This window comes from Sebastes umbrosus, chromosome 6 (genome assembly GCF_015220745.1).
Source record: "Sebastes umbrosus isolate fSebUmb1 chromosome 6, fSebUmb1.pri, whole genome shotgun sequence".
Lineage (NCBI taxonomy): Eukaryota > Metazoa > Chordata > Actinopteri > Perciformes > Sebastidae > Sebastes > Sebastes umbrosus.
In genome coordinates, this window is record NC_051274.1 from 30,521,280 (window position 1) to 30,546,223 (window position 24,944).

At 40.2% G+C, this 24,944-nt stretch overlaps 1 protein-coding gene across 5 annotated transcripts in view; it reads left to right on the forward strand.

The window, feature by feature from the left end:
- ampd2b (adenosine monophosphate deaminase 2b) overlaps window positions 1–24,944 on the forward strand; it is a 58,611-nt gene that overhangs the window by 20,866 nt on the left and 12,801 nt on the right. Inside the window, exons 4-6 of one of the 5 annotated variants that reach the window (XM_037772356.1) lie at window positions 6,361–6,550; window positions 6,799–6,998; window positions 24,761–24,885. In XM_037772356.1, the coding sequence (XP_037628284.1) occupies window positions 6,366–6,550; window positions 6,799–6,998; window positions 24,761–24,885 (510 nt within the window). In that variant the 5' untranslated portion in view covers window positions 6,361–6,365. The other 4 variants (XM_037772358.1, XM_037772359.1, XM_037772361.1 and 1 more) reach the window with 4 other exon arrangements.

Below are 24,944 nucleotides of genomic sequence, written 5' to 3' on the forward strand. Positions count from 1 at the left end.
TGGCTATAAAATACTACTGATATCCCCTACAGGAGGCGATGTGCAAACAATGGAGCTTTTAGCCATGAGATTTACCGTGTGCATCATCACATTCTACCATTGTGCACAGTATAAAATCAATAAAAACAACAGAATTGTATAATTTTGACTCCAAATGCAGTAGTTTTATTATAATAATGAAATATGATCAAGTAGATAATAACAAATAAGATCAATAACAATGTAAATAAGATAACAAAAAGAATCCAAAGTCAAGTATGTACATTCAATATAAAAATGGTCAAAAATATTATAAAGTAAGAATACAAATTTTCGTGCTAAAATATTGAAATCATTGCCAAACAAACATTGTTTGCACAAAATACACTTGGAGTTTTGTTTTAGTCGCGTTAAGGCCTCGTCTTTTAGAAACTATTCAGAAAAAAAGACCACCACAGCATTTTTGCGTGTTGTGTGACTACAAGCATGAAATATCTACTAATCGTTCATTAGCTTAATTGATGTCCTCATTCTTTTTGTGTACAATGTGTTGTGGTGATTATGGCTAAAATTAGGCAGATGTGTTTGTTGTGTTCAGCAGTATATCAGCAGTACATCAGCAGTAGGGCAGCGTCTTTTAATCAGGCTGCAGCTGTTTAACTGCACATCACCCCATAAAGCCTTTTTTTTAATCCAGTAAAATCTAATAAAAGCAGGCCGCGACAGCTCAACCTTAAACTAGATGAGAATTCTTGTAAAATATATTGTTCCCACGTCTCTAACTTTCTCTGTGTGTTTATTGTAGGAGGAGCACGTTTAAGAGAACTTAGGTCACTGACCTGGCGGAGAGCCAGGTCAGTGACGTCAGGGTCAAAATAGGCTCAGCAGGGAGCTAAAGGATTGACAGACTGGGACCTCTGAAGAAGAAAAAGTGTGACACGTGAATGAAGGTGGAACAGAAACGACGATTTCACAGTCCAAGATCGTCCTTATAAAATCTCTATAATACTTAGAGGCATCAAATATACTTCGTAGATAATCTGTTGAACAGCCCCACAAACATAAAAATCAATGCATCAAAAAAAAAAACCCGCTTCATACCACCTCACTTTGTCAGAGTCCAGTTCTGTGCTGACCCACCGAGCATTAAACTCACGCCACTCGGCCCTAAGCATGTAGTGCTAATTGCCCCGGGCAGGGTGTTTCAGGTCTAAATCCCTGAAGGCTTCCAAGCAGGCTAATCGCAGTAGCACATCTAGCGATGGCGGCCAATCCCATTAGGAGGTGGATGGCGTAGCCCCGCTTTGTGATCAGTCCCTGCGTCTCTGATCTGTTGACAAGATTACCCGCAGAGCTTCAGATCAACCCGAGAGGCAGGGGCTTAACACGTCCTCTTTTTGGGTGGTGGTGGGTGCAGGGAAACTGAACATGTAGGACTTGTGTTTTTAGCAACATCCTGCTCACATTACGGTGCAGAAAAGGATGAGTAAGGATGCAGCTTTTTATGATCGCAGTGAGCCTTTAATGCATCTTCAAACACCTCATGAAGACACAAGAAAGAGCTGATTCTCCTGCTTAAATTTGTGACTGTAGTGAGGTCGCACTGCAGAGCCTCTTTGAATGAACATCCAAGTATAGGCAGATAAATGAGCAGATAGATAATCAAAGATCTCTGACATAAAGGTAACTTTGTTTGATGAATCTTCTTTACTTTCCTGAGTGTGTGACGTGTGCTGATGTCACTTTGTAAATCCTCTGTAGACTCCATTACGGGCGGTCCCCGCCCACTGATGAGCTCATGTGCTTTTACTCTACAAGCTTTTCCACAAGTCTACAAAAATAAGTACGTGTGCACCCTCGGATGACGCAGAGGGGAAGCTTGGAGACACCGTACTGTAGCGAGATGTTGTGATACTCGCTGTTAATCCTCTGACGCAAAACGTCTTGTACATCCATCATATAGCTGCTGTTAACCCTGTAGAATTATAAAGGATGACACCAACTTATTTATTAAAGATTTTATTTAAATTTTCCAAATATATATATCAACTCGCATCATATTCAAACAGAAAAAGCAGATTTTGAGAATTCTTATTCATATATTTTTCTGTGATTTACGTTTAACTATGCATTATGCATCATCATTATTACAGGGCTTTGTTGAATACTTGATTCTGATTGGTCAATCACGGCGTTCTACGGTCGGTTATTTCTTTATAACAGACCGTTGCTATGTATAACAGACCGTTGCTATGGGCGCAGCTTTGACGTCGGACTCTGGAGGACCGTTTTTGTGTCAAATTATTGATTTCTTAAGTAAGTGGCTGTGTAATAAGCGGGATAATGTACAGCTAGCTGGTCATTTTGTGAAATAAAATGTGTCGCGACGGGATGCAGCATCGCCCTGTCGAGGTTTATTTCACAACAATGACCGGCTCGCTGTACATTATTCCTTACTGAAATGGATTTTTTGTTTAAGGGAATTTTCTCAGTATTTCTGAGTGAAAAATTCACAATATAAGAACAAGAAGAGGGATGATAAAAATTGCAAATACAAAAAAAAAAAATTGTGAAGAAACAAAAAAATTTATCATGGAAGAAATTTTATTTTAGCATGGAATTTATTTTTCTGTTGCCTTGTGCAAAACGTAGAAATTCAGCAAAATGTTTCAAAACTGCACAGCAGAAACACCGTCTGAATCTTGTGTCCTTTAAAGCATAAAGCAGCATATTTGCCCACTCACATGTTGATAAGAGTATTAAATACTTGACAAATCTTCCTTTAAGGTACATTTTGAACAGATAAAAAATGTGCTATTCATTTGCAATTAATCACGATTAACTATGGACAATCATGTGATTAATTGTGATTAAATATTTGAATCAATTGACAGCCCTACTTTGGCCCTATTCACTCTCACTGAACATGGTCTTCATTTTTATAACCATTAGATTGGTACATCATCACTATATTGGATCAGTTTTGGCCTTTTAGTTCGACATCTTGTATCATCTAGTTAGTGTTGTTCTCTGATATGATGGAGCTTCCACGGTTTGTGCTAATAAGCATCGGATTTTCCCAAAGATAAATACCTGTCAGTCTTTGAATAACCCAGAAGGTCGTTTAGCAACACTAAACACTGTTGTGAAGGTAATGCTAGAATCTTTAAAGACTCTTTTAACCATCTGGATGAAAAAAAGCTGCACAATAGAAAGCCTGTTTCCTAAACTGCAATTCTGTCTTCTAATCCAAACAAAGACGTTTACATGTCCTTGCTCAGTTTGTATAATTTGAACCAACCAGAGTCTCAGCTCATTAAACTGTGTGTTGTTAATGAGATGAGCTGCTGTGTTTGGCATCAGTCTACTGAAGCTGAACTCCACCTGCTGCTGTCAGCATATCTGATCATTAGGCCCACTAATTGAGCATGATGCGATTAATTCATTATTCCATTTTATTTTGACTTTAATTTAGTGATGACTATCTGGGAGTTGAAGGTTGACGTCACGGATGATGTCACCAGTCCTACCTCTCTATAAGCGAGGATATTGGGCAGAGCTTATGTTCTGTGATGTGACGGATTAAAAGACCGTACGGTGATGTTTGGGGCTTCAGAGCTCTCTAGTGTCCTTTGTGGGAGCTGGATCCCTCTCTTTCTTTCTCTCTCTCTCTCTTTCTCTTTGTCTCTTAATAACTCTTATATAATAACTTAATTACTCGAAATGAAATCTGCCTTTACATGCAACCTGGCATGAGGTGGCCTCAGTCATAGTGGGAAGTGGCTTGCTCTTGGTGTCTGAGGCTGTGTGTCCGAGACCCGATTGAGGCATGACGAACATGCTAACGCCTTAAAGGATTAGTGATGATGGACTGTGCTTCTCATTTGTCTTCCTGTTTTCATCTTCTTCCTCTTCCTCCTCCTTCTTCTTCTTCTTCCTCCTTCTTCTTCTTCCTCCTCAAAATGCCCGCTCCTGACCCACAGCTGCACAACAGCTTTAGTTACTATAGCTACATTTCAGAATACAGTTTTTTGAATACCCTTCCTGTCCAGTGAAAACCATCCATCTCCAAATTTGGTGATTTTTGAATGTGAATTTTTCTGATAAACTGAAAGATCAAGTGTTCCTTTGATGGGTTGAGAACTGAACGAAAACAAACAATTGCCCTTTCTCTTCAGGGAGACCAGTAAATTATCTATGTGTGTGACTGTGCTCACAGTACGACGGAGTATTAGGGCCACATTGAAGGAAAAAAATATATCTGAGATTCCGAGAATAAAGTCATAATATTACGAGAAAAAAAGTCGTAATATTATAAAGTAGTAATTTTACGTGTTATTTTAGAGGGGAAATAGAGCAGCTGTGTGAAAATGAGGAACGTGGAGCATCTTGTAAAGTTATACTTTAGTTTAGGTTTCACAAATAACCAAATACTTCATCTTTTGTCACATCAGCACCACATTATCATCAGTATCAGGACCGTGAAAAGATTGTGCAAGAAACTGCGTTTATTCCGAAGAAAGAACCACACAGACCTGATGGGGAAACTGACTCTTTTGTGGAGGAGGAAATTACTTTTTTTCTCGTAAAGTTTTGACTTTATTCCCGTAATATTACAACGTTTTTTTCTCATAATATTATGACTTTATTCTCAAATCTCAGTTTTTTCCCCCCCTCAATGTGGCCCTAATACAGACTTGACTTCTGGTTAAATTCAGCTGCATATACAGTGTAGTTTTATATTCTATGAGATATACTTTATAATTTAGGCTTGAACCAAATATAAACAGACCATCTTTCCTTCTGCATAACAAGGGATCATTTGTGCTGAGCATCATGAATATAACACTGTGATCTGTTTTACACACACCATAATTCATTCCTGCAATTAAGTATAATTCAGAGGTTATATACCATGTGATCCTTTCAAGGTCTCTAATTTGAATTGGTGCTTGGTGATGTAAACGTGTCCTTCCATTTTAATCACTGAGCAGCTCATCTCACACTCCAGACTGCAGTATGATGTTGTGTTGCAGTCTGTTTCACCACTTCCCCATAAACACCACCAGAGGACGCTGGCTCCACAGTGCACGCTCCTCTGCTGCAATGCTCTGATCTGGTGCCAGTCTTTTACTTCATCATTATCCATCAGTTTTCTGCCAGTTTCTCATTGTGGTTTTCACGTTATATTTTGTGTTTTTAAATCAGGAGGTGGATGTTTCGAGTGATTATATCAGGATTGAATAGACATGAGGTTTCCGTCATCCTGTCATATTTTTTCAGTGAGCTCTTAGTCTGTAGAGAGGAAAGATGTTAGACTCTCATCTGTCTCTCTAGAATGATAAATTAATTTCTGCACATCCTGCATTAATTACTCTTCTTGACAATACTTGAGTCCTTTAATTTTGCAGCAAATGTTCCTTTTTTTTACCTTAAGATTTGTTTCGGCAGTACATCTAGTGTGGTGTTTGTGTTCTTTGATTTGATTATAATGATTTAAAGCCGCAGTAGGCAGAATGTTTTTGGCATCATTGGGCAAAAAACTCCATAATAACCTTTCAGCATATTGTTATTCAAGTGTTCTGAGAGAAAACTAGACTTCTGCACCTCCTCATAGCTCTGTTTTCAGGCTTTAAAACACCTAGCCAGTGACGGGAGACTTTGACCAATCACAGGTCATTTCAGAGAGAGAGAGAGAGAGCATTCCTATTGGCTGTGCTCCGGCTGGTGGGCGGTGCTTGGTATTTTCTCAACTGAGCTCAACATGGTTGCCGGGTCACAAACGTTCTCATTTTACAGCTAAACGGTGCACTACAAGATGTTTCTGGAAACATCAGAGGAGAGAAATAGGCATTACAGTAACAGAATATTGATTCATATTTGATCAGCGCTGCCTAGTTTGACAGTTTGATCGGAGTTTGCGAGTGATTGACAGCTGCTCAGAGACGGCAAGGATCCAGCTCGGCTCTGATTGGTTGTTTTCCTCCAGTCTGTGAAATCTCCATTTCTACCCACTGCAGCTTTAATATTTTATTAGCATAATTATTTGTTTTATTATATAATAAGTCTGTTGCTCGCAAACATTTTTGTCACATTTAATTTTCCTCTCAATTCTACTGTTAACTACAACTTTTCTCTCCATTGGTTTGCCCACGATTTTGTGGTTGTCATGGCAACAGTAGAACTGCAGGCTGCTCTGTGTGTGTTTTCTACCCACTGTGTGTGTGTGTGTGTGTGTGTGTGTCTGTGTCTGTGTGTGTCTGTGTATGTCTGTGTGTGTGTGTGTGTCTGTGTATGTCTGTGTGTGTGTGTGTGTGTGTGTGTGTGTGTGTGTGTGTGTGTGTGTGTGTGTGTGTGTGTGTGTGTGTATCTGCGTGGCAGGGGGGATGCCGAGCCCCTCCATCCCGCCCCTCCATCCCGCCCCTCTCCCCTCTCTCCTGCCTCCATCATCAGCGCTGCAGCTCAGCCACCAGAAGCGAGCCTTTCGGAGGGGGGTGTGGTCTGTTTCGCTGCAGAGGGATGCTCCACAGCCCCACGCTGGACCAACCAGTCTGGAAATCCCTGCTCACAGGCACGTACGCACACACACACACACACACACACACACACACACACACACACACATACACACATTCACACACACACACACACACACACACACACACACACACACACACACACATACACACACACACACACACACACACACACACACACACACACACACACATACACACATTCACACATGCGCTGACTGCAATCAAACCCCCTCCAGCTCCCAGCATCTGTGCTTCATCTCTTCTCTCTATCCGTCCTCAGCTCTCCGACGCTCCGTCCTCTGACTCACTCAGCTCTTGCTTTTCCACAATCCCAGTCGCGAACTGAACCTCAACAACCCGGGATCATGTCCTCCAACCTGCCCTCAGGGACCCCCGCCACCGCCACAACCACCGGGGCCAAGAACAAGCCCATCTCCCCCTTCAGGAAGCGGGGCAGCCTGCAGTATGCAGCCAGCACAGGTGAGTGGAGACAGCATGGGGATGGGGGATGGAGAGGGTGTGTGTTGGTCCTGTAACATGAAATGAGCCTGAGGTATACTGTGGCTCTGGACTATGCATTCTGACTTTTTGAACCACCATACTTTGATTTCTGATGATTTATTAATGAAAGAAAGACGAAGACACAGGGTGCAATACTTTTTTTCTCTGCGAGTAGTTTGGAGAAATGCAAACCTGTTGATTAGGGAGGTGTAGCAGAGGATGCTGGAGGATTTCGACATTCGTACCCTGCAGTTTCTTGTCAGTGTGCTGGCTTATCCTCTGGCTTATTTTTGTCATAGCATGCATATATATTTATATTCTCTAGCATCAACCAGAAGTTAATTTGCAATAGGATCAGCTGATGCCGTGTGAAACCATTTTTGACGTTGATGAAATATTGCATAACCTGTCGAAAAATATCAGTTTTTGACTTGTTAAACATGTTGCAAGGTGAAAAACGCACCATGGAAAGACTTCACTACAGTGATTTTGGTGTTTTTCATTTAGCCCGCATGGCCGTATGTGGCCTGGAGAGAGAGTATGGAGGTTGGTTGGTACCTCAGGACTTGATCCCCCTGCTGAATGAGAGGATTAGCCTCCACTCTGATGTATGCACACGCTGGTCAGCCTTTCATCCAAACCACAAAGAGTGACCATATGACGAAATGCCAGCCATTTAAACACCTCTCTCCCTCAGTTCATTCAGCATCATCTCATGATGTTCATTCAGTTCATATTAGTATAATTTAATGAGAAACATTTTAAGGTCAATGAAAATGAAGCAGATAATCTCCATCTACTGGCAGATGTTTTTTTTTTATTTTAGAATTACATAACCCACACACAAACGTTGCCTTAAAAATATGCTGTATCTTTAAAAAAAAATCACCCAGGTCACGTCGGGGATGTGTCTGACTGACGGCGACACGCTGTGACATTAGGACGACGACTGTGAAGGCGGTGAGCAATTGATTTGTGGCCCTGACAATATAAACAGCTGGATGTCTGAGTGACTCACCAGCCCCTCCAATCAGGATGCTCCGTGTGATTACCCTCATTTATAGCTGACAGGAGCTATTACAGAAATTGCTCTGGAGGAGTGAACAGTCTCTGGAATGATGAGAGGCGGTCTTGGCTTTTGTATTCTTGAGACAGATTTCTTTTTCTGTTTTCTTTTTAGACGTAGAGGACACAGATGTGCACAGATTCTGCCTCCGGGGGTTTGATTTAGAAATTCTCTGCAGAAGCACATAAAGATAACATTCACATTTAATGTTGTTAAAGCATCCAGGGAACCATCTGAGTAGGCAAAGACGACATTTACAGTAGATGATTCATCGTCTTTTGTTTTTTCAAAAGGGCACTAATGTAGTTTTGGGCAGATTATACAGCACAGTCTGTAAATAGTAATAGGTAGTAGGTTGCAGATACACAATGATTTAATTGTATTAGATGGACTGTTTGAATAATTGGCAGTGTCAAGTCTTTAAATGCTTAATGAGTACTGCAGCTGCAACGATTAATCGATTAGTTGTCAACTATTCTGATAATTGATTATGATCGGTTTGCACAGATTTTTAAGAAAATTAAAAATTAAAAATTCTCTGATTCCAGCTACTTAAATACCATTTCTAAGACAATTGATATCTTTTTTTCTGACCAACAGTCCAAAAGTTAAATATTTTTAATTATTAATTTTTAATTTGAGAAGCTGGAACCAGAAAATATTTGTTATTTTTGCTTAAAAAATGACTGAAACGATTAGTCGATTATCAAAATAGATTATTAATTTTATGTCGATCGACTAATCGCTGTAGCTCTAAAACAAATATCTAAAAAGTAGTTAGTAACTATAGATTTAAGATAAACATAGTGGAGTAAAAACTACAATATTTCCCTTTCAGATGTGGTGAAATAAAAGTTTATAGTAGCATAAAATGGAAATATTTACAGTACCTTTCGTTACGCATTACTTTCGTTGGGCGTTACGTGTTACTTTTGTAGTGCGTTACTTCCGTTGCGGGTTACTTCCGTTTACTTCCGTTTTGCGTTACTTTTGTCGCACGCTACTTTTGTTTAGCGTTACTTCCGTTGCGCGTTACTACTTTTTTTTAGCGTTACTTCCGTTGCGCGTTACTTTTGTTGCCGTTACTTTTCTTGCGCATTACTTTTGGTGGAACGCTACTTTTGACGCACACTACTTTTGTTTAGCGTTACTTCCGTTGCACGTTACTTTTGTCGCCGTTACTTTTCTCACGCGTTACTTTTGTTGAGTGTTACCTGCGTCGCGTATTAATTTTGTTGCGCATTAATTTTGTCACGCATTAATTTTGTTTTATGTGTAAGACAACATCAGGCTTGACCTTAACATTACTTTCCTAACTTAATAAAACAAAATGTAACAAATAAATACATAGATATAAATTTACTGTTATTTATTATTAATATAATAAATCGTACACCAACTTATTAAAAAATCTTCAAAATTAACAGGAATTATAATTCCGGTGTAAATCTTTTTAATGCAGCAACAAATTGGTCAAAACTTTAAAGAATTCAAATCCCAGTATATAATGTATATAGTATATAAACATAGAACTGAATTGAATATATCGGCCCCGTTGTCATCAATCCAGCTATTTGAGTCAGTATCGGCCCGATATCGGTATCAGTGCATCCCTAATGAACACTTAATAAAGTGATTGCTATTATTGAATCTGCTGCAGTCGTTCATAACAGGATCATAAATTATTTATCGTCTCACACTTTCATTTCACTCGTCTGCCAAACGGTTGTCTAAATCAACACTTAGCTGGAAGAGCTTCGTCTTATTAGATTGTTTCAATAATGATCCTGAACTTTCGATCCAATCTAACGGGCCGATCAATCTGCAGAGCAGAGTGGACGTGGGCTGCAGCGCATCTAATCAGCATTAAATGAGTTTGAATCACTCACATCTTACCTTTCTTTTAAAGGTTAGGGACCCCCTATACACATAATATACCGTTCCACGTCTATCCGACCACCCGTTGCTCTATTGTGCAGATATCGTGTGAAGAGCTGAGGTGCAGTGTTGTCCATATTTAGAACATTATTATGGGTTTGAACTGTGCAGAGAACAGCAGCGTGTGAATCACCTATCTGGCTGTGAAAAGGGTAGTTCTGAGATTAGAGCGCCACCCACTCACCAGTTAGCCTATTTGGTGCCTCCTGCTGTTTCACACTCGTTGAACCACTTAAATCAGCAACCAGAAGAATGTTATGTAGCAGTATTTTTGCTTACTGATGACAGCTTTGTACAGTAAGTGACATAAACGGCCATTATTACATTCAGCAAAAGCAAAAAACACACTCTCTCTTGGAAAATATAATGATAATAAGTTTATTATATAGTGCTATAGTACTTTACAGATAAAGTCAAGTCAATGACATTAAAACTACTCACAAGAGCACAAGATACATGATAAATAGAAGTTTAAAAAACTACATTAAATATTTGTTGTTTCTTTGATACTTGATATTTGTAAAATATGAGGATAGAACAGGACAGATGCTTCACTTAAAGGGATAGTTTGGGTGTCTTGAAGTGGGGTTGTATGAGGTACTTATACATAGTCAGTGTATTACCTACAGTAGATGACGGTCGGCATGCTACCAGTTTGGAGAAACAAAGAAGGAGTATCGACACAGGAGCAGAGCGATGTACTGCTGTGGACGGTGGTCGGCAGCAAAATGTATTTTAGCCACCTAAAAGAATCAGTATCAGTTTAAGTGTACGCTATATTTAGAATATTTTCTCCGCTTTACCTTGCCGTCACAGAGCCCTTTCTGATGGGAACTGAAACCGTTTTATCCACCTATGCTGCCACCAAAGCCACCAGACTCCATTGAAAAAAACAGTAATTTTACCTCGCAGAACACAGGAGTTGCTGCTCTACTGCTCTATTGGTTAGTTTGTTTGTGTTATTGTGTGACTTTGGTTAGTTCGGATTCACCAAAGTCACACAATAGCACAAACAAACTTGTCGATCGAGGCAGCGGTAGACCAGCAACTCCTGTGTTCTGCGAGGTAAAATTACTGTTTTTTTCAATGGAGTCTGGTGGCTTTGGCGAGAGCATAGATGGATATAACGGTTCCCGTCAGAAAGGGCTCTCTGACGGCCACGTAAAGCAGAAAAAATATTCTAAATATAGCATACACTTAAACTGATACTGATTCTTTTAGGTGGCTAAAATATATTTTGCTGCCGGCCCCGTCCACAGCAGTACATCGCTTTGCTCCAGACTGATAACTTCTGTCTGCCGAACGTCATCTACTCTAGGTAATACTCTGACTATGGATAAGTACCTCATACAACCCACTTCAAAACGCCCAAATTATCCCTTTAATGTAAATGTATAAAAATACCTACAAAAGTCCTGCATTTAAAATCCAAAGTCAAAGAAACATAAAGTTTTATCAGAAAAAAATTGTATCAAAAGTACTCCTTATGCAACAGAAGGGCTCCTGCCAGTGTTATATTATCATACATTAGATTATTAGATTATTATTACTGATGCGTTAATGTGTAAGCAGCATTTTAAATGCAAAGTAACAAGTAAGAGAGAAATGTAGTGGGGTCAAAAGTACAATCTTTAATAGAAGTATAGGATTACGTTCCACCTTTGCAGGAAAGCAATACTACAATAACATAAAATGTGACATAACTACAGTTTACTACAATCAGAATAATCAGTACAGGAAGTTCATGATGGACTTTTGTACTTCGCCCACGTCTTCGTTCACGCCTCCTTCGGCTGTGTCACTCCTTGTCATTGTTATGTGTCCACACATGTCAGGGGTCTGTGTTATGAATACAGTAATTACAGATGAAAGACCCTGTCGGTTAAATGATAAGCCCCGTCACTCCCCACAAAGTAACGCAATCTGTACTAATAATGATTGACTCCCACCCCAACACACCTTCATCTGATAACCTTTTTAGTGAGTCACTCCTCGTGTGCATCCACGCTGCGTACTGTCTCCGCTGCTCATGTGAACCAACATCTGGCCTGCTAGAGGTCTCATGGACTTGTGCCCTGTGGGTGGGACCTCCTCTTATTGTATTGTTGCTCATACTTAATGGTGTGGTGATAGTAGATTTAGAGATACCAGCTGCTGTTTGCAACACATCGACCTGTGGAGAGTCTTCTTTGAAAGGTACGGTGCACGCTGCTGTAGATATAATCTGAAATTAAAGCAAATATCTAGTGGCTGAAATATTGCAGTGTTTTGTCGATAGGGCTGCAACTAACGATTAATTTCATCGTCGGTTAATCTGTTGATTATTTTCTCAATTAAACGATTAGTAGTTTGGTATAAAATATCAGAAAATGGTGAAAAATGTCAGATCAGTGTTTCCAAAAGCCCAAGATGACGTCCTCAAATGTCTCGTTTTATCCACAACTCAAAGATATTCAGTTTACTGTCATAGAGGAGTAAAGAAACCAGAAAATATTCACATTTAAGAAGCTGGAATCAGAGAATCTTTAACTTATTTTTCCTTAAAAATTACTCAAACCGATTAAATGATTATCAAAATATTTGGCGGTGCCGGGTTCTGCTGAGCTGTGTGTTAAAACACTGCCTTTAAAAACTTCATAAAATGCTGTGGTCTTTTTTTCTGAATAGTTTCTAAAAGACGAGGCCTTAACGCGACTACAACAACACTCCAAGTATATTTTGTCCAAACAATGTTTGTATGGAAATGATTTCAATATTTTAGTTACAAAATCAACGCACAAGAAATTATATTTTACTTTATAATATTTATAAATTGTGTTATCTTATTTACATTGTTATTAATCTTATTTATTATTATCTAAGTTTTACTTGATCATATTTCATTATTATAACAAAACTACTCCATTTGGAGTCAAAATTATACAATTTAGTTGTTTTTTATTGATGTTATACTGTGCACAGTGGTAGAATGTGATGATGCACAGGATACATGTCATAGCCAAAGGCTCCATTGTTTGCACATCGCCTCCTGTAGTGGATATCAGTAGCATTTTATAGCCAGATTCCTTTTCAAGAGGTATAAAACCCATTTGGCACACTTTGGGTATCCAAGGAGTTGCTGAATGAATTCAGTGGCATCTCTGTGCATGGCATCATTGCTATAATGGTGTTATCCACTGTCTAATCTAGAACACATTTTAGGTGAGGATAAAAATTAAATTTCTTCCTTTGGTTCATCACAATTTACTCAGGCATAGTAACATCATCATAATGTTACTGACACTGGGGGTGAATTCTCTGAGGTCTTACTTATCCATAGAGACCAAGATCATACATATAGACCTGGTAGTTGTGGAGCTATTCTTGATTTATTTTGGGTAAGTCTGTCTAGGGCGAAGAACACCTTCCAGCACTAGGGCTTGAGAGGTTAATATAATGATATAAACCTGTGAGCATAGTGAGTACTTTTACTTGCTGCTACGCTTTTACTTGAGTCAGACATTGAATGCAGGACTTTTGTTTCTTGTATATTAATGAATTTAGTTTGGTAGATTAATGCTTCTCCATCCTGCAGAGTTTAATTTGTCCTTTGACGTCATGATGTGTTGATTTGTGTGTGTGCTGCAGCATTCGGCCATCAGAGGGAGCCTGGTCTGAATAAATGCAGCTGCACTGATGATGAATCAATGAACAGCAATCTGGTTTATTGTTCTCCTCTTGAGGCCACACATCAGTTTGATTAGTTCTCTTGAAAGCTTCTTTTGTTAGAAGTGCCTTGAAAAGAAACACAATCATTGAACCTTGATTTGCTTGTAGTTGGATTGATTCTCTGTTGTGCTGCTTTTTTTAGGAGCAGCTTTAGTCTCCGTACGTTTGAAAGGAGGAGAAAATGTGTTTTATTCTGCTGTATATGATGTTCTGACTGTCAGGAGGTTTTTGTCGTTTTGTATTGTGGCTCTATATATAATATGGAGTTAGGGCTGGGTGACTTGGCAAAAATCTTCTATCCAGATTTTGGTCATTTCAAATCTCGATAACGATATAAATCACAATATAGCAGGTTTTCTGGTAATCAATAAATAAATAATCTATATGAAATAACCACATGGTATTACTGTATACTCCTGTGTGAATTAAATACTTGACAAATGAAAAGTACTGAGTATTTTCTCATTTAATTAAGAACTTTAGTACAAAATGAACAGAACAGTCTCAAGTGAAATTATAGAGAAATCAATATTTCCAGCTACACACTGACTATGTTTACATGCAAAGACAGAGTAATCAGATTGAGACAATAATTTGATTTATCTGAGCTTGATCAGATTTTCTGAGAAACTTGAGTTGTAATTAGCTTTTTATCAATTCAGACGATGTAATTGTGCATCACGATATCTCAATATATGATTTCATCCCGACGATTCCATTGAAAGACGATAAGGAAGCGCCTCGAGGTGCAGGATCGCCCTGTCGTGGTTTATTTCACAACAATGACCCGCTAGCTGTACATTATCCAGCTTATTACACGGCTACTTACTGAAGAAATCAATAATGTGACACAAAAACGGTCCACCAGAGTCCAACACCAGAACTGCGCCCATAGCAACGGTCTGTTATAAAGAAATAACAGACCGCAGAACGCCGTGATTGACCAATAGAGTATTCAACACAGCCGTGTAATAAATTATCATATTGAATTATCGGCCAGCCGTATGGAGTTGTATGGAGGCTCTGATTTGGATGCTCTGCGTCCTAAAATACAACAATTGTTTTTGCTTCGATAACAGACGATGAAAACCGCTTCAGAAATGATTCTTAAAAGGACAAGCCGGCGATATTCTATATTTTTTCTTATTGTCAACAAATCTCATGAAAAGACAGCAACTCAACTCATTGAGCTCTATTGTTGTCCAAAAACTATTAAAAACCTACAGTACAGTGGCATGTTCCTTTATAAGGATGAACATTTTTTTAATCACTTTTTGGCACTTTTAACAGCATAATGTAATTCTTTACATTGTAATATCACTTTTATGGCACTTTTATTACATCATGTTGATTATTTATGTCAATTAATTATGACATAAAAGTGACATCATGACATGAAAAGTGACAATATGACATAAGAAGTGCCATAAAAGTGACATCATGACATGAAAAGTGACAATATGATGTAAAAAGTGCCATAAAAGTGACATCATGACATGAAAAGTGACAATATGACGTAAAAAGTGCCATAAAAGTGCCATTATGACGTAAAAAGTGCCATGGAAAGTGACATCATGTCGTAAAAAGTGCCATGGAAAGTGACAACATGACATTAAAAGTGACAATGTGACGTAAAAAGTGCCATAAAAGTGCCATTATGACGTAAAAAGTGCCATGGAAAGTGACATCATGTCGTAAAAAGTGCCATGGAAAGTGACAACAAGACATTAAAAGTGACAATATGACGTAAAAAGTGCCATGAAAAGTGCCATTATGACACGAAAAAGTGACAAAAAATAATGTGTCATTGGGGAAATGCCACTGCACCTGTTGCACAATTAATCACAATTTTTTCAAAATCACAATACGGATTACTGCAGTATTTAAATCGCAGGAGGCGCAATATTTGTTAAAGGCGAAATGTGAGTTAAAATACTATTTTAAATTGAATATTGTGGTGCTGCAGAGACGTCCGGACCGACACATCCTATTCTACAAACATCTCAGATCACTGCAAAAATCAGAACATGATCATTTTAATATGTTTTTCAATGAAAAAGACAATAATAATTTAAAAAAATATCATTCCCTCTAATATCGCAAATCATATCGCAATTACAATATCAGTCAAAATAATTGCAATTAACTATTTTTACAAAATTGTTTAACCCTTCTCAATCCCACAGACACAGTCCTGCTGCTGTAAATATTGATACGCACACTGAAAATTGGCATTTACTTCTGCACTACAGTGCTCTAAATTATTTAGCTGTCTTATTTAGGGCCACAGACCGGGTAAAGACAACAATAACAAATATATAGACTGTTACCTGAGCTCATCCTTTGTAAGAAAAGTGTAAGAAAACAGCAGAAATGCTTAAATAAGATTCTGTGTTCGGGTCAGAAAAGGTTTAAGACTTCTTATTCAGCTAAGTTAAGTCAACTTGAGTTGAACTCTCGACAGTATTGAGCAAGAGAAGATAAGATAGGCAGCGCAAACACTTCATACAGACCAATGTTGATTGAGCTTAAAAGCCTCTTTTACTCATTGGTTGCAAATTAATGGAATTAAGTCTTATAGCTAACAACCGATTCAATCAACATAGTTTTGTCTTTGAGGCTTTGTGACACTTTCTAAAAACAAAAGCACAATAAAGACACCCAGTGATGGGATCAAATCTGTCTTGACTTAATTAAAGGCCAGTAATGTCGGATAAATGTGTCATCGTTTTGTGTCACATTTTTCTCCAGATCTGTTTATAGAGATTAAAGTGCAGTCCAGTAAAATCTTGAAATATTTTTCATGATATTTTTTGCAGTTCACGCAGCTGTTGCTGTTATCCAGAGCAAATTTACTCTCAGTGCAGACGTATAATAAGAGGAGAGATATGACTGCAGAGAACGGCGGATTTCACAAACATTTGTCATCCTGTGTCGTGAAATTGCATCAGTTTACTGAATTATTAACCCTCAGAGACCCGCGATCCCGGCTGACTTTACCGTCTTTCAGCGCCTCTAGTAGGTTCAGCTTTAGGGCTAAATAACGCTCCAAAGTTGGGCTAAATTTTAGCGAGGGAAAAACTGTCATGGCCATTTTCAAAGGGGTCCCTTGACCTCTGACCTCCAGATATGTGAATGTAAATGGGTTCTATGGGTACCCACGAGTCTCCCCTTTACAGACATGCCCACTTTATGATAATCACATGCAGTTTCTTTTCATGCAGTATAAATGTGTTATTTTCAACTATTCTGAAATGGTGTATTTTAATATTTCTGCATCCTGGGGTCCCAAAAAAGTCTTATAATTACATAAATTGTGTATCACTGTAAAGCTGAGACTCTTGTGGATCCAATGAGCCCAACTGTATTCATGTGTGATGATGTTAGTCCCCATAGGAGACATTTCATTGTAGTGAGACCATTTTTTTTAAACTTGACCTCACTGTATAAAATGACCTGTGGTGACCTCTAGGATAATCACAGCCTCATGAAGCTTTACAGCCACAAACTAGAGACCTAGAGCATTCAGAGGATGGATGGCTTTCCTAGCTAGATTGGCAATAAGGGGGTTTCTGAGCAGTTCACACAACAGAAGTGATCGCCATCCAATCGACGAAAAATGCAACTCTTGCAGAAATGTCAAAAAGTTTTTGATACCAAATCACAGCATGGCTTTTTCTATGGTGTTCCTCAAGGTCTTGGTGTCTTAATGTGGTATTTTGGAGGGATTATTGATTATTTTTATCAATTCTTGATAGATAAAAATTGGTTAAATTTAGCACCAAATCTGTGTAACAAATGGTATCAACCCAAGAATTGCTGCAACAACTTATGAGACGTAATAGAGCATGAGAATAACCATCATATACTTCAATCATAATGTTCTAAACCCTGATACACATTCACTATTTATTTTAAATAATTAATTAATTCATGTGTATTTCTGATTTATGACTAGAACAACATGACACACAGTGCTGAACAAATTAATCTTCAGGTTCCCAGCTTTCAGATGATGTACACCACGTCTACGTGACATCTACTGCTGACCTGCTATCTCCTCTTAAAGACCCCCTAAAAAAAAAAAAGACAAAAACGGGTCTATTGTGGGTCTCAGGGGGTTAATGTGTCATTTCATCAGTTTTAGCAGACACACAGGTCTGTGTTTTATAGCATGGGAAAATATGTTCCAGAAATTACTGCTGCAACTCATAATGGGGACAATGTGCTGGCCCTTTAATTTCATTCATGTGAGAGGACGTGGAGGCAAGGTTTCATTTATTAGACATCATCTCCGTCAGACTGAGCTATTCAGCCGGCAAAAAAAAAGAAAAAAAGACCATGACATCTCAAACCTCACCGCTGAGCCAGCACCATTTTATTTATTCACACACACACACATACGACACAAACATCCAGAACACATGGTCCCTTCAGCAAAACACAGCGCAGAGGATGAAGTAGAGGACAGGGGGGGTGCTGCTGGAGAAACTCACAGCAGGAGAAACCACATCCGCCGGTGATGTGCGTCGTCTCCCCCCCCGCCTCCTCTCCCTCCTGTGGTACGTTCCAGATAGATGTCAGAGGCATTTAAATGAGGAGGATCAGCTCCAGAGGCAGCTAGTGCAAGCGACAGCTGGCCTGAACCAGGAGGCAGACAGAGCAGAGGGGGGTCACACATACTGGGATGTGAGGGGGCAGTTCATGGATCTGCTGGACCAGCTCTTTGTATGTATGACAGGGACAGATTAGAGGAGATCACTCTTTGACTCTGTGAGTGTGTGTTTATGTGGGAGCGTTATGTTGTCAGTTTTGTCATTTGAGTGTTTGAATATTTCTTGTTTATCTCCATCATGTTTAACCCATCTTGAAAGGACAGCAGACGTCATCCTGAGCCGTTTTGCTGTTTGGCATGCTCCATCTCCCCGCCAGGACAGCCTCTCTCTCCCTCCCTCTCTCTGTCTCTGTCTCTGCTAGCTGCTGGTTAACGCAGGCTCTGAGGAGGCAGGTACGCTCCACTACCTTCATCCTGTGCAAAAAGCACAAATAACGCTCTCCTCTCCTCCCCTCTAACCCTCCCCCCTTCCTCCTTTCCCTCTTTCACACTCACTGCCACTCTCCTCTGCCCGTCCCTTGACGGCTTTGTGTAGTAGCCCTGAGCAGTGCTGTCTTTGTTTTTAGTGTGCCTTGTGTCTATTGATTGTCCCACAAACTAGCTTTTCTCATGTCTTTTGGAGATGGTACAAAGGTGCAACTGTTTGCACAAAGAAGCGGAGCCGATCGATAAACTGTGCTGACTACACCTGCAGCTGATGGAGAGGGTTGTTTTCAAGGCTAGTAGTGGCATCCTGCCTTCTATATTTTTAGCATTTCTTGTCTTTATGGTTCAAGTGAGAAGGCTGAGAGCAGCAAAGGAAACAGGAAAGAAGTTTCTACTTGAATAGCAACATCAGCCTGCAGACGTGGTGTTCATGCAGCTGCAGAGACTAAACCAAAGATTTGATTACACATCTCGAGAGACGTCAGCTGCTTGATGCAGAGACATTGAGAGAGGAGTCAGCATCCTTTAGAGGAGCGTCGTTAAATCTTGCTGCGTGTGTTTGTCCTTTTAACACCCTATGTGATAGTGAGCAGCCTGATTTAATTGTTATGTTGTGCTGAATTGTGTGTCTGCCATATTTCCTTGTGAAACGCTGGAGTTAAAGCTTCAGTAGGAAGAATATTTTTGGCATCATTGGGCAAAAAAATCCATAATAACCTTTCAGCATATTGTAACTCAAGTGTTCTGAGAGAGAAAACTAGACTTCTGCACCTCCTCATGGCTCTGTTTTCAGGCTTTAAAATATCAAATCACAGGTCATTTCAGAGAGAGAGAGAGCGTTCCTATTAGCTGTGCTCCGGCTGGTGGGCGGTGCTTGGTATTTCCTCAACTGATCTCTACATGGCTGACGGGTCACAAACTTTCTAATATAACAGCTAAACCGTACACTACAAGATGATTCTGAAAACATTTGAGGAGCGAAGTAGGCGTTACAGTAACAGAATATTGATTCATATTTGATCAGCGCTGCCTAGTTTGACCGTTTGATCAGAGTTGGCGAGTGATTGACAGCTGCTCAGAGACGGCAGACTCCAGCTCGACTCTGATTGGTTGTTTTCCTCCGGTCTGTGAAATCTTGCAGATGCCGTTAGGAGCACCGGAGGACACCAGAGGAACATGATTTTTTTTCAGATTACCTGTTTCATGGATTACTGTCAGGATATAGTGACCGTTTTATGAACCGGAGTAACGTTTAACATTTCTTTACTATTAAAAGTGCTAAAAAATACATCCATATAACGTTTGTCGTGCTTAAATACAAGGTGCAAATTCTTAGTATCGATACAATAGATTATTTACCTTGCAAATCGATTTTATATCGATATATACAGTATGTCCCCCATGAAGGACAACTTGCCGAGTACCTATCAATGTAGTTGGATCGTAGGAATATAAATCGATAGATCGATGTAGGTGTAATGTGAATCGTTACACCCCTAAACGTCATTATTCTTATCCTGTGTCCATCTCAACAAATGCCCACGCAGGCAGCCCATAATCCCCTGCATTTTGGTTTGCTTGGAAATGACCCCAGACCACCTCTCACAAACGGTCTAGTCACGGTTGTTTTGGTCCGCACCAGAGTACAATTACTGCGTTCACAACCGCCCAAACCAGCAGCACCAGAGTTTGATTAAAGCAGACTAAATGTTGGCTTGTGAAAGCACTCTTACTACTAAACACTTACCAAAATGAACCTCCAGTGCTGCTTTGTTTATGTTGGTATTCCTGCTTTCTCAGCAGCGACTGACACACGTGAGCTGTGAGTAAGAATTTGTTATCACTGTGAGACATTCGCCACAGAGGCTATGAGTCACCGGCATTTCTTTTCTTGTGGTGCTGAATACCAAATCTGTATATAGTCAATGGAAGCAGGTAGACAGAGGTTGATGATGGAGGATGGTCTGCCTGGTGGTAGAAAACACAGAAGGTACGTGTCCACAGGGCTCCGTCCTTTCCACGCTTCCCATTCATTGTCTATGTTAGCAGCCGTGCAATGCATTCTAGTAGCATGGCGGCACGATTAGAGAGACGGACCGCCACGTCGCCCGGCTCCTCATTTGCATAAAGTTGAGGTTTAGGCTACTTTATGCAATCAGGGGTGTCCGACGCGAATCGCCACCTCTGGAAACTCCGGAAAAACTTTTAAGCTAAGCCTTGTCGATCCAAAATACAGACAGATTCAACAACTGCGTGGATTATTTCTCGCATAAAATGTTTTCAGAAACACATTTCGGTGAGCTATTTTCATAATATAAGAGAAGAAAGTTACCAAGCGAGCCACCATGTTGGTTCCAGTTTGAAAGTTGGAAGCAGCAGCCCACGAAGGGAAAGCATTCGTCCAATCAGGTGCCTTGTGTCTTTAGTGGCAGTCAATCAAGCGTCCAATGCTGGGGAGCGAGAAGAGGGGCTAAAAGAAAGGGAATCTCTTGATGTTAAAGTATATTCACTCAGGAATATATGTTTATATGCTGAAATGTTACTGTATTCTGAGGGATTTTTTGTTTTCTGACAAAGACGAGGAGGAAAAAAAGCAGTTCTGACTGTATGAAGTTCCACACTATGTCTCTTGACCTCTGACCTCTTGCTCCCCTATGGCCTGTAGGCTTCGGATAACTTTCCACTTGAGATCTCATCCCCGAGGACCTGTCACAACACACCATCCGCTTTGAGTTAGACTGGAGTAAGGGCTCCTTATACTCTGTATTGCTGCTGAAATATGCATGATGCAGTGGAAGTCCCTCAGCAAGCTGATACTATTTGACCTCATTTTGAGGCCGTGTGTTGAATTGTGTTTGATTCAACATGTTGTCGTATTAGACGCCTCCGATCTGTTTAACTCATGTTGCATTAAGCCCTCGTGCTGCTTTCCTCCTGCTGCTATCAGATCAATAGAAGCTTCTGCCAACTAGATTATGTGGTAAATGCTCAAGTGAAACGTGGCCGACTTTAATTTCTGAGTGGTTTTGCTCTCCAACTGTGAGGGGGGGATGAGTTGTTATGTAACCATAGATGCTACTGATCCAAATATAGCAGCCATTAGGGGATTAGCTCCGGGCCCGGCAGGCTTGGCTAGGCTCGGCTTCGCTGTGGCCCAGTACGGATGTGTCTTTGCCGCTGGTCATCCTTCCTGCCCTCCACGCCAGTGTCCGCTGTTATCACGACACATTGATATGCACCCAAACCGACAGCAGAGATATCATCTTTAGCTGGCTACACAGACCCTCCTATCTCCGGAGGAGCGTCTATCTGTGGCTTGACTTTGTGACTGAGACTGGGGGACGGTTGTGTTCTCATCTTTATTTATTCAAGCTAGAGCTGTGTATTGGCAAGAATCTGGTGATACAATACATATGATACAGGGGTTAGGTCAAGATATTGCGATACTGCAAGCAAGGTGATATATTGCGATTTCTTTCACATTTAATTTTAGGAAAACTCATAGTATAAAGACACACCACAATATGTATAAAATCGCAGTAAAAACAGTCACTTAGTGAAATAGCTGCAATGGGGACTAACATCATCACACATGACTGTTTAGGGACCCCAGTATGCAGAAATATTAAAATACACCGTTTTAGAATAGGTGAAAATGTACAGATTTATACTGCATTCAAAAAAACTGCATGTGATTATCATAAACTGGGCATGTCTGTAAAGGGGAGACTCGTGGGTACCCATAGAATCCATTTTCATTCACATATCTTGAGGTCAGAGGTCAAGGGGACCCCTTTGAAAATGACCATGCCAGTTTTTCCTCGCTCCCGGGTCACAAACTTTCTCATTTTACAGCTAAACAGTACACTACAAAAACATCTGAGGAGAGAAATAGGCATTACAGTAACAGAATATTGATTCATATTTGATCGGCGCTGCCTAGTTTGACCGTTTGATTGGAGTTCACGAGTGATTGACAGCTGCTCAGAGACGGCAGGCTCCAGCTCGGCTCTGATTGGTTGTTTTCCTCCGGTCTGTGAAATCTTGCAGATGCCGTTAGGAGCACTGCAGGACACAGAGGAACATGATTTCTTTCAGATTACCTGTCTCATGCACTACCGTCAGGATAAAGTATTTTATAAAAATAACTTTTTTTTAATCAGATTTGCTCCATTTCTACCCGCTGCAGCTTTAAATCATACATAACTCTTTGTCTCATTTTTTTCTACTTCCGTAGAAGTGACGGACAATTAAATTCCTTTGTCATTTGTATGATTTGAACTTACTCAGACTCAAAGCTCAATCGACTATTCAGCCTTTTAAAGGTCAAAGCGTGAGTCCACTTGAATATTTATACGCTGAAGAAGAAGTTGTGCGTGTTCCCGCCGTGTTCGCTGAAGTATTTTAGTCCGAGATACTTGTGTATGTTTTCACGTCGCTGCCTTGCGGTGCAGGCAAAGCGTGTTGATTGGGATGTGTTGATTGGACAGTGTTAAGCAGAAGGTGATAAACAACGTGGTGAGTTGTGGTCCGGCCAATGATTACACCATCACCTCTTCTCTCTCCGTAGCCTCCTCGAGTGGTTTTGTACCTTTCTAATGAAGCTTTTTGTCGAGTCCTAATCGGCCCAGTTAATTGGCCTCTCTGGTCTCCTTTACTGTCCCCATAGAGCAGGCAGACTCAGACATGCTGTGTTAAATAAATCAGACTCTTTATTTAGTCAGGACACAATAGTACAAAAACTGCATGTATCCTACAGTATGACCTTCTTGTGTGTATGGTCTTAAAATACTGACAGATCCAATGACACTCTGGCTTCACACGGGATGAAATATTGAACAGGATGATGAATATTTCAGTGGCAGGTGCGAAGTTTCGAGGGAAAGATTAATATCTTTGCAGACAGACTGCTAAATATACACCGGGAGGGGAAACACAGCGGTGAAGACATTGTCTCTCCTCACTGTTTGTTTCTAACATCTCTGTTTTCCTCATCGCTCTTGACAACCTCGTCTCCGAGCATCCACTCAGCAGCCGTCCTCGTCCCAAGTCTTTTTTTTCAATCCCCCCCTTCGTTTTCGCTTTCCTTTCCTTTCCATGACAACTGGGTCTGTATAAAACTTGAGTCTTGAAATGGCAACAATGGAGGGTTTTAAGCCGGTGTATGTGCTGATGGGCTCTCCACCTGAATGGTCCATTGTGTCTTGAGGCATAAACAGCCGCTGAGCTCAGACCTCCACTGACTGACGGAGGAACAACAATCTTCTGCAGACTGTTTTGGTGACTGTGAATAAGACAGAGTTCTCTCATCAAACTGATTTAGGGGATTCATATTCATGTCGAGCCCATTTTTTTTCCATGCCGAGTAAAGTGAGAAGACGTTTTATTCTATTTTTATCACGGTGGATAATCTCATTGACCGTTAACAGGATCCAGCTGTTGTGATCAAAACTGATTTATGAGCTTTACGAACTGAAATGAGTTGCTGTGAGTGTCTTTAGAGCTAATGAATTGAGGCGTTACTTGTCTGATTATATAATTAGAAGATACAGAGGCCTTAATGTGCCGTTCTTCTTAAAGAATAACTTCAGTATTTTTCAACCTGGACCCTATTTTCTCATGTTTTTGTGTCTAAGTGACTAATGAGGACAACAATTTCTGAAATTGGTCCAGTATAGAGCAATACAACAAATGATTACATTGGGGGCGGCAGTAGCTCAGTCCATAGGGACGACTTCTTCTTTATTGTAATTACATTACAGCTCATTTAGCGGGTGACGGCCGCAGCGTTCTCCCTCAATACTGGACTCCATTAGTCACTTAGACACAGAAACATGAGAAAATAGAATCCATGAGGTTGAAAAATACCAAAATGATCCTTTAAGTCTCACAATAAGGCTTGGATTGTTCTACGGGAGACATTCTTCAGTACTTCCAAACATGCATAGTTTCCTCATTTGAGTTCTTTCTCCTCGTCTTTATCTCCAGCTGATCTCCGTGGTGCCCGCCACCTCCTCACTTCCCAGCATTCCTTGCCTGGGATCCCTGTGGCCTTGAAGCAATCCATTGACCTGCGTACATCCATGGACGGGAAGTACAAGGAGATCGCTGAGGTTAGTCCTCCGTGAATTGCTAACCTAAAATATTAAGATTTACTTTAAAGCGACTTATG